Raw genomic sequence first — 11,137 nt, 5'->3', positions numbered from 1 at the left:
TGATACCAGGGGTTGCCCTGACCCAGTTGCAGGACCCTGCATTGGGCCTTGTTGAACTTCATGAGGTTCACATGGGCCCACATCTCGAGCTTGTCAATGTCCCTCTGGATGGCATCCCATCCTTAATATATGGCAACTGCACCCCTCTATCTTGGTGTCATTTGCATACTTGCTGAGGGTGCACTTGGTCCCTCCATCTATATCATTGATGAAGATATAAAAGAGTACTTGTCCCAGTATGGACACCTGACGGACACCAGTTGTCACTGATCTCCATCTGGACATTGAGCTGTTGACTGACCACAACCCTCTGAATGCAACCATCCAATCAATACCTCATCTGCCGATCCACCCATCAAATGCATATCTCTCCAATTTAGAGAGAAGGATGTTGTGGGGGAGCGTGTCAAAGGCTTTACAGAAGTCCAGATAGACAACATCAGTAGCTCTTCCCTTGTGCACTGATGTGGTCACTCCATTGTAGAAGATGACTAGATTGGTCAGGCAGGACCTGCCCTTGGTGAAGCCATGCTGGCTCTCTCGAATCACCTCCCTGTACTCCATGGGCCTTAGCACAGCTTCTAGGAGGATCTGTTGCATAATCTTCTCAGGCACAGATGTGAGTCTGACAGGTCACTAGTTCCCAGGGTCCTCCTTGCTACCTTTTTTTCAAAAATGGATGCAGTATTTCCCTTGTTCCAGTCACCATGGACTTCATCTGACTGCTATGACTTTTAAAATATCACGGAGAGTGCCTTGGCAACTACATCAGCCAGTTCCCTCAGGACTCTGGGGTGCATCTCGTCAAGTCCCATAGACTTGTGCATGTTCAGGTTCGTCAGGTGGTCTCGAACCTGATCTTCTTTTACCGTGGTGGGGACTTTGCTCCTCCATTCCTCATCTTGCACTCCATCCCCTTGAGAGGCGTGGGAAGAGACATTGCCAGTGAAGACTGAGGCAAAGAACTTGTTGAACACCTCAGCCTTCTCCTCATCTGTTGTTACCAGTTAATCAGTGAATCAAACCTAACCCAGCACCTTCTGCAAGTCATCTGAAGTCTACTGGAGTCAACCAAAATACAGGGAGGTAAAAGAAGAGTGACTCCACCAGAATTAGTGAAAATTACATTGGCAAAAGTATTCAGCGGTGGAAACTGAAATCAGTCTTCATATTTAAAGTGGTGAAGTTACTTCTGATGTTTCTTTACCAGCCACAAGTTACAGCAAAAAGCTTGCAATCTTTTTTATAAGCTGCCATCACTGTCCTGTGAAAAGGGATCAAGGTTTCCTTCTGGATGTTAAGTCTTTGGCTCTCCTTGTTTCTATATTGCACTCAGAGGTTGACTCTTTCTCATGAATTTTAGGCTAGCAATATCTGTGGAACTGATTCTGATTTACTTAGATAGAATAAACATAACCAGGCCACTAGCACTGAATGTTAAGGTCAATCACATTATATGAGAGAGGAATTCAACTCATTCAGGGAAGTATTTTGTTTGTTTATATGTCTAAGAGAATTTTTGTCCTGATCTGACAGCATTATTTGCCTCTGAATCAATTCACAGGTTGGTTATTTTTTGTTGTTTTTTCTTTTCTTTCTTAAAAAATTGGAGGAACAACAGTTGTTTTTGACAATTGAAGCTCAGCCATTAAAATTAAATATTTTGATGTCTCAAAAACATCAAGCACCATGACTATCTTATTCTTACCTAAAAGCTTAAGATAAACACATAACCCTGCCTAAAAAGAAAAAAGAAAAAAGAAAAAAGAAAATGAATAACAAATGCTAAATAATGTTAAATCTACTGACAGTGGGTTGACAACCAGCAGAGTCCCCCTTCCCTCTAAAATACATAAGTACACAAGCTATCCTTCCAAAACACAGGTCCACAGGAAGGCAGTGCATGATCTTGACACAAAGCACTTAGAGAATTTCTAAAAGATATTAAAACATGCTAAGTAGTGCAGAAGTAATCAGAAATTCTTTTACTTATCATATATATTACCAAGATATCAGCCATACTAGTGTTTCCAGGTAGACATATCGCCAAACTTCTCTGAGGCTGTAAATCCCACAAGCAAGCCAGTGCTGCGTTGACAGGCACTTGCTAAATGAGTGCTAAATGAGTGCTAAATGAGAGACTAACCTTCTGCTGCATAGGGCTATAACCAGCCATTGCTTACGTTAGTCTAAATACCAGAATTTTGTGACCACTTCTTACAATTGTTCTCAGAGAGTAAAGCAAACAACCTCCCCCTCGGTTTAATATTTATACCCATTTATTTTCTCAGAAAGGATGTACCCCATTCAAACTGCCAAACATGGGTGGTTCTTCTGTGCTCAGTGGGATTAACAGGGTGTAGGAGAAGACGATACACAACATTTCCTGCTCTTGCTATATGTGCCTGGTCATTATGTTGAAAGCTGCTGGCCGAGTTTATTAATGTTCACCCTACTGCGTCTGAAGGTACCCGTCCAGAATTGCCTTGCATACAGACAGACCTCAAAAAGAGAGGCCATGCTAATAAATCTTAGCAGAAAATGTAGGAAGATAAATGATGACTGAAACTTCAGGCAGGTCAAGACTGATGGCAGGGTGCAATGAAAAAGTAAAGCAAATTAATTGAAGAGCATATTTGATGTTGTTCAATGGGCAAAAAGAAAATTTGCAATTTTCTTGGTTGGAAAGCGCATAATTTTCTATAAGTTTAAAGCATATATTTGGGGAATGCTAAGTCTAAAGCATATATTTGGGGAATGCTCCTTTCCCATATGTTTGCTGTAAGGCCAAAGGCACATATTGGTCTGACCTCAGAAAGAGGGTCCGAGTCCACGTGCACATTTGATCTGCTGAGCTGCATTGCTCACCGTATTGTCTCAGTGGCAAAGCTGAGAATGAGACCCAAACTTCCTGATTCCCTTTGCTTCAAAAAAGAGATAAACAGAAGAAACAAACAGTCTTTCCAAGCTCTTTTGCATCAACTCTGTAAGATTCTAATTGTTGTAAATTAATTCTATTATTTACATTATAAATGTTTTAAAAATTTTATGCTTTTGAGTGGTGTTTTTTAAATTGTGGACTAAATAATATAGAACAGATTCAGAGGAATAGATGTGACAGGTGAGAAATTATTTTGCTCATTCATTTTACAAATATGCAATTACAGACAGAGAAGTCTGGTAGAAAGAGAGACACAAAGTGCATGATAACAGTACTTGCATTTTCTGCAGGTTCCTGTGTGATGTGTAGGGGATAGGGTGTAAATAATAATTAGAAAAATATTATGTAGTCAGTCAGGAGTAACCTAGTTAAAACCCTGAACACCACTGAGGAAGTCTTCCTCTCAGAAATCGAGTGCCAGGAAAAATGGGAAGGAGGAGCTGGCAGCAAGGCCTTTGCAATGACTCATACAACAGTGTGTGAGCAACGAACACGTCTACTGTGCTATTGCATACATTAAATATAACAAAAGGGCATGTCAGGAAGTTTCTTACTATTTTTAATTTCATGACATGCTTTTATTACTTTCTCCATCTTTTCAGTCACAGGTTATTAGATTTACTGCAGCTTTGGAAGGTACAAGACATTAGTATCTGTCGGGTATGCTGCCCCTAATGACTTTCTTAGCTTGCTCGAGTACAAACATCTTGCACTGATATTTATCAAATGAACACAATCTTTTACCTGTTCATTTGTCTGAGGAATGAAGAGCTTCACGTTTCCCCTGATACTCAATGCAAGATTTCAGTGAAGTTCAAAATGTTCAGTGCATTGAAAAGACTAAATTTTGCTTGGTCTCAATGATTTTTGAAGTAATCCAAATAAGATTTCTGGCACAACATTGCTTCAGCCATTACCATTAATTAGAAGTTTTGTCCTTTTTTATTTTGAATAGTACCCTGTATAAGTGCACTCAGCAAACTGCAAATTGTAACAGCAGCTATTGATCTTTTTGACATGCCTAATCAGCCTAATTCTTCTGATAATAGAAGAGTCAGTCTGGTCTGCCCTGATGCTATTGACAGAAAAAAAATGTATCTAAAAGGGCAATGAAAAATCCAGTTTGAGTATGATAATAAATTAAGTACCATCAATCCTATCACATTGTCACATATTTGATCAGTCTTGCTATTTGAGATATGCAAAATTGGGCTTAAATACATGAAATTAATCAGAAAAAGTTTTATTCCTTTTCTGTAGATCTTATTCTACTCTCTACTGAGTATTTTCATTGTTAAATTCTCATGCAAAATAATGAAAGTAAAGAAGGTTTCACTGTTTCATACAGATTTGCTATTAAATTACTTTATTTCCTTTTAACTACTTATAGAAGAGGGAAATATTTTTGATGAGCTTCAGCCAAAGTACTAGTTAGTTCCATTGATTTAAATGGTATTTGCATAAATTCTTACAAGAAATATATCTATTATTATATCATAAGCTTTTTACTTTTTCATAATCATACTCAGTGTAGCAAGGGGATTTTACTGAGTTTTTTGTCTGTGGCAGTTTCTAGTATTTATGTTTGAAACATGATTCTCTATCACATGCTAGAAACAAATCCAATAGGTGGAAAACATGCAGTACAGACGTGTAGAAAAGGACAAAAGTAAGAAATGAAATATCCTTGAGAGGTAAATGTAACTGAAATATACTTAATAGAAAGAGAACGATAATTGTTGTTGAAATAACTGCGGTAAATCTGCATTGTAAACAGAACTGGGCCTCGCACAGTCTGTGTACCTTTTGTTTCTGACATAATTTAATAAAAATGCCTCTCAAGACATTTCATTAAAGGTGACTCATTATTGTGGAACTCCCATCTAATGCTTGTGTGGCTTCATTATTTTTAGCATAGCTACAGCAGCATAAAATCACAATGCTGCGACTGTGAATAAATCCTTCAAATTCCAGCCAAACACTAACCAGAGCCTGATCTGAGTTATGACACCATAAATCTATTGTATTTGAAATCGTTGGGATCACATACTCTACCAGAGAACACTGTTTGCTCTGCTGAATGCTTAACTACCGAACCATCGCTGTGCTATTATTATTATAGTTATTCATTATGAAAGGCTGACAGCTTGATAGAAACTATTCTTCTCAGGCAATGTAGTATAGATATGGGTGCTTGTGTATAACTCATTGCAATTAATTAGTTTGTTGGTATTTTATTAAGCATTAGCTGAAAGTGGTATTTTTCCAAATCTACAAGACTTCAGGCTTTCAGCTGATTAATTGGATGCCACATTTGTTATTTACAAGGGGATTGCGATGATAAGTTATAGTTCACGTTGAGCCAGTGCTTCCTTGACGATCAATTAGCACCATCTGAAACAAGTTCAGAGAAGTTACACGAAGCACTCTGGGGACCTGCTCTGGGTTGTCCAGCTGCTAAATGAGCAAAGAAACCGCCGTGCACGCTAATTCAGAAGTGCTTTTCCTGCACGGTCTCAGCCGTGCCGCACGCTGCCGTCGCTACTGCTGGTGAGGAGAAGGAGCTTGTTTTAGAGGCGCTGAGGCCAAGCTGCTTCTCAAGCATCAAAACGCGTGTCGGACTGTGCTGCAAAGGTGACTGTTCTGCGCTCTGCTCTGCAGCCACAGGAATAAGAGGAGGTTATTGGCTTTCCTTCCCACTCCTTAGAATTTAAAGCTGTGGCAGGCACTTGAAAACTGCTTGGTATCACTGATGACTTCTGTTCCGATGATTTGTGGCCTGTTTGTGATTTGTGTGTGAGGTGAATTTAGTAAGCACGGAGATCTTTTTTTCCTAGGAGCTTGTTTTCTGTAGGGCTAGGTGGGAAGCTGCATAGGTGTGTTGCTTTCTTCACGGCACGGCTGAGGGACACTTTAGATTAAAAGCAATAAGAATGGATGTGTTCTCAGTAGGAGGGAACAAAAGATTTTTGATTCACTGCAACTAGAAACTGTTCAATGCATGAAAGCTGGGCTCATGCGTCTAATAAAATCTGGGATAACAAACTACTTGTTTTTTTATCTAAAAGGAGCAAAGGAAACAGACCTGTAGTTTTCATCCACTCCAGCTATCTCTGATGATCAGTTAAGCCACATGAATGGTAAAGCTCGGGAGCTGCAAGTTAGTGTTTATTTTTTATATATATAGCTACAAGATATTATCGCATGCCTTTGTACAAGAGACAGTGGAAGGCCAAAGCATAAGAGCAGGTGGGTGAGAAGCCTATGACACTCTTCACTGAGCAAGTTGAAGTCAATTATTTGACTCTGTCAGTGTCTCCTAGCACATCCATACATAGATGGAGCATATATTTGAAATCACCATTTAAACAACTCTTCAGTATGTCAATGCAGCAAAAGTCTTTGGGGATTGTTCTAAAAACACCCTCAAGCTGGAGTGTCTGCAGCACTGGAGACACTTACTGAAGGCACATTTGTGGGCAAACAGTCAGTACAAACTTTCCCAATAGGTGATGTTTGATGATTGTAGTGGAGACTTCAAATGCAGCATGTCTTGAATTAGAGTTCAGATGGGAAATCGAGTCATTGTGGCGTAAAACTTTTTTACACTTCAGCTGAGCCGTAACGACTGTTTGTGGACGTGTCTTCAGCCCATAGAAAATGACAATGCAGGGGGAACAACATCCTGATCTAAATGGTGGATGAAGAAGGTGTGTAGCTGTTGAATGTGATGTGTTTTTGTGTGTGCAGCCAGGCAGGCAAATGAAGAGGCTAAAGCCTCCTTAAATCCATGCCTGACTTAACTCAGACTGCAGGCTAAACTACTTCACATTTCTTTACAGCTGGTCTAGACTGAAAGCAGGCGTGAGGACAGCTGCCATCACTCAGTTAATGTTCAGTAACCTGTTCCTCCAAATAGACAGTGTGTGAATTTAGAGAAATGATCCTACCACCTAAACCCACATACAGCATACATCCTGCATAGTCATTTCCTTTGCAAGCTAGAATTAGAAATAGAGACAGAAATATATTTTTGAGTCTTCTAGTCCAAAGATGCAGACCCACATACACAAATTCAGCGGCTCCATTCTGGCAGCACCTGGATTCTAGCAGTGGGTCTGTCCTTATTGAACCGTTCCCTTTACTTGACAGCCTTAGAGCTGGTCACAGGGGAAACAAAAAAAGAGACAACAGTATTGTGTTCAGCAAAAAGAGTCCTGCAGCAGATTATTGGCAAATGGCTTGACAGGAGATTTACAGCTAAATATGAAGCACTGCAAAAAAGGTGAAGATCTAAATTTAAGTCATGTTTCTCATTCCCTCTAATAATATTTTTCAGACTAGCAGACTCATAACCAATTTTTTGGTGCTGAACTGACTTCAGAACATTAGCTATGCTCATTTCAAATGTTTTTCTATTTGCTCTGCTTCTCTTGGTGATGAAAGAAAAGGTATTTTTTCATCATCATCCTAAATCCCTTTAGCTTTATATTTGGAAAAGATTGTAAAATTCATTTAAAAATGCCCTTCGGAGGGTTATTTCTTATTCTGAGTCTAAGGTTATGTTTTTACACATGGTGAGTTTGTACAATTTGTTTCACTTTTAACACTTTTCATGCTTAAAAAAGCTCTTTTTTCCCCAAATGAGTTGCAACTGTCTCCATTCCAAAATGACACATTTGCTATTAGTCAGCTCTTTTTCCTAAACAACTTACGTTTTCATAAAACAGGAGAACAACTTCTGTTAGGACTTCTTGTTTTATAACAAGCTTATCTATCTACTTTACTTTGCACAAAACAGAGGATAATGTCATAGTAGGGAACAGAACAGGTCGGAGCAGACTGAAATCCCAAGTATTTCTGCTGGGGTATTCACTATATATTTGGTAATATTCTTATCGACTTTCCAGTTATACAGCTATAGTGATTGGAGTGGAAAGTAAAACTTATAGGAATTTGCCATTATATCTTCATAAATATATGTAAGTGTGACTGAAAAACAAACTAAATTACAATATGCATCATAAGCTACCAGTTTCATTTTATTACTGGCCAATACTGACCAATAGTACTGAGTAAAAACTGTAGAGGAAAGATGCACAGTTCAATTTATAATTGCCTTTCCATGGGAAGAACCCATTTCCTGAGATTTCTTTGAAGTAATCCTTTGTAGAGCAATCCTTTATCCCATCCATAGCAGTTTTTCATTCACTGATGTCCCTAGGCTTTTCAAAAGAATGAAAGTGTTATCATCCCATCGTAGCAGGGAGGAAAACTAAGGTGAAGTGTCCTGTTCTAAAGCTTGAGGAAAATGGCAAGGGAGGGTGAAAAGCACAAGGATTTTACATCAGTGGCAATCTTGCTTCTGCTTTTTAAAATCTACAATACCGCCAGCTTCTTGGCTAAAGGGTCCCAGCATTTGGGAAGGTGGAAGACATGAGGCTTATTGGCTCCACTGCCCTGGCATTGGGACAGGCTTTTTTTTTCTTCCTTGGCCTTTCCTTGCTACCACCATGTCGGGGTTGGGGGGATGTCATTCATAAGCACTAGGGTGCAAGGAAGAGGACACTACTCTCCACGTGTGGTGAGCCACCTCCTCCCAACACTCAAAACACTAGTAATGGCATGCAGAGAAGCTGGAGCTGGTTCCCTCCCCATTCCTCAGATCTCTGAGCCGTCTTTGGAGCTGTGTCTGCAATGCACTGCACTTCGACTAATTCCATAACATAAATCTTGGAAAGGCTTTTTAACTTGGAAGCAGTGGGGTGCAAATGTGGCTGTGCCAATTCCAGATTTTCACTGATAATGAAGTCTTCCTGTGGCACTTGCTTTTTAGAAACTTTCCTGCTTAGGTCTTTGCTAGATGAAAAATTTCTTCTACGTCATGCTTCATTATATAGTGTAGATATATGCTAAATATGCCATACCCACTGGGTGAAATGACAGCACTGAACAGTCAGAGGCTAATATACCTGCACGTTAACTTCCCCATTTAGTGGTCTGCGGTAGGGTCTGACACCCAACCAATGCAAAACCCGCCAGCCCTGTTAAACTGTGGTCACCCCTATTGCTAATATCACTTCAGCTGATCAGGTATTAGCCATGGTGAGATATTATATTTACAACTATATATTCATTACAAAATGTCAGCTTCCTACAAATTCAGAGTGCCAACTTCATACAGACATCCCTCATATCTGTACAGGAGAACCTGTTCCTTTGAGAAAAAGTGACAATGATGTCATCTATTCTACATTACATGTTAAAAGTTGAGGGGGTTAAGGTTGTAGTAGCTTCTCCTGCGCATAGTTCTATTCAGGATTTATAAATTTAAGAGGGCCTTGTGCTGGCTAAAGGGACACAAACCCTCAAATTAGCAGTAGATTTAAATTACTTTTGCAGTAAACAGTACAAAACATAGGCTATTCACATGCCTTGTTACTCCAGACTTGGTGTTGGTTCAGCTGTGCCCATTGCTGACTGACTTCTGTTGACTTCACTAAATGATTTTCACAGTGCAGACATGATTAAATGTGTGTTAAAAAGCAAGCAGGGACAGTGACACTGAGCAAGAGAAGTGATTTCTGTTCAAAACAGAAGAATATGAAAGCCGGGAAGAGAGGGAGAGTATTATAGAGTCTAAAACAGTGTGACTGATTAATTCTTATTAGGAATGACTAAAAAAGTACAAATCTAACTCTTAAAATATTTTTTATGTTTCTCTAGAAGAACTTAGAATTTTAACAACATGATAGGCTTTTCATGAAAGGTGCAGGCTTAGGCTGAAAACCCAAACATTTCTTAGCCAAACATTTCTTAAGGAAAAATCTTTCCATCAAAAAATCTGTAGCTGCTAACAGAACCTGCAGAAGATACACATGGAAGACAGGTACTGGGGATTATGGGGGAGAACATGTTTACTAATGAGAAAGTTCTCCATTCTAGAATCTTATTTAATTTTGAAAAGCTCCAGTTAAAAAAAACCAAACAAACAAAACCACACCGTGTTTTCCTTTCTCATCTACATTTCAGTAAATGTAAAATAATAAATGTAAACCAAATTAAAGTACATTTCATTTCCTTTCTAAAATCACTAAGTGTAGTAAAATATGTTTTTCTTGTTTATCCTCAGAGGGCCCTACAATTAATTGATGCTACAGTGTATGAAGAATGTAGGACTAGGCACTAGTTACAGAACATCACAGTGCTGTTGTGAGCTTATTTTGTTAACCTAGACTGTTGTTTCTCTGTGGTTACTTGTAGCAACTACATAGACAGACATGGCATGGTTATTCCTTACCAGCTCATTGCTGCCATCCTCATCAAAATCCTCCTCTATCCCATCAGTCATCTCTTCTCCATCCCCATCTGCATCTGGCCCTCCTTCAATTGGCTCTTCTGTAGAGTTATCTGCATTCTCTGATATGCATTCCTCTTGAATCAAATCAGCATTATCTTCCATTTGTTTCTTTTGAGCTTCTGTAAGGAAAACATACTCTATAGAGATTCAGTAACCTTCCCTATTGGTGGCAGAGAAAAGTGCTCTGAGGAAGAAACCTAAGCTTCCCATCTCCGGATGTGCTAGCTTTGTAAAAATCAGTGTGTTAATATCCACCAGGCAAATATGATCAAATCCTTTGTTTTCAAAAATTAATGCATAAATCAACCAGAGTACCAACATGTTCATCTATCCCATGCAGTGGATGCAGGCTTGATTTACCAGCAGATCCAGCTTTTTTATTTTCTGGACTTTGCTTTGCCTTGTGAATCCAATTGGCATAGTCATTATATATTTATTTATCTGCAGCCAATGAGAACTACATAAATCTCTATGCTCTGAGAAGTGGAAGGCTGTTAATTGCCAATATGTGAACAAGGATTTGCATAAATTTATTGTGAAGATCTCTCAACAACCATACAGATAATCAACAAATCCTTCTGGACAACTTTTTATTGAGTAAAGTAACAGTTTCTCCCTGTTGGTATAATGTGCTGTGGTAACTGGAGAATGCCTCCCTCCAGTTACCCAAATATAGGCTTCCTATAATTTCTGCGAAGCGGTGAAAAGAAAGACCATTTTCATGGAGGCCCAGGGGATCTGTTCTGGTTGGCTTAGTGTGGCTAGCTGCATCGTTGTGATCATGTATTGTGAGACTCCTGGATATGCTGAGGAATTTCATCCAGCCAGCAGAAATC

At 39.2% G+C, this 11,137-nt stretch overlaps 1 protein-coding gene across 1 annotated transcript in view; it reads right to left on the bottom strand.

The window, feature by feature from the left end:
* LOC104618099 (RNA-binding Raly-like protein) overlaps positions 1-11,137 on the bottom strand; it is a 38,082-nt gene that overhangs the window by 9,050 nt on the left and 17,895 nt on the right. Inside the window, exon 5 of the mRNA XM_010283612.1 lies at positions 10,242-10,420. Coding sequence (XP_010281914.1) covers positions 10,242-10,420 — 179 coding nt within the window. The remainder of the gene's footprint in view (positions 1-10,241; positions 10,421-11,137) is intronic.

This window comes from Phaethon lepturus, unplaced genomic scaffold (genome assembly GCF_000687285.1).
Source record: "Phaethon lepturus isolate BGI_N335 unplaced genomic scaffold, ASM68728v1 scaffold4883, whole genome shotgun sequence".
Taxonomy (NCBI): domain Eukaryota; kingdom Metazoa; phylum Chordata; class Aves; order Phaethontiformes; family Phaethontidae; genus Phaethon; species Phaethon lepturus.
Note: the sequence above shows the minus strand (reverse complement) of the source record. Positions and strands in the feature narration are given on the sequence as shown.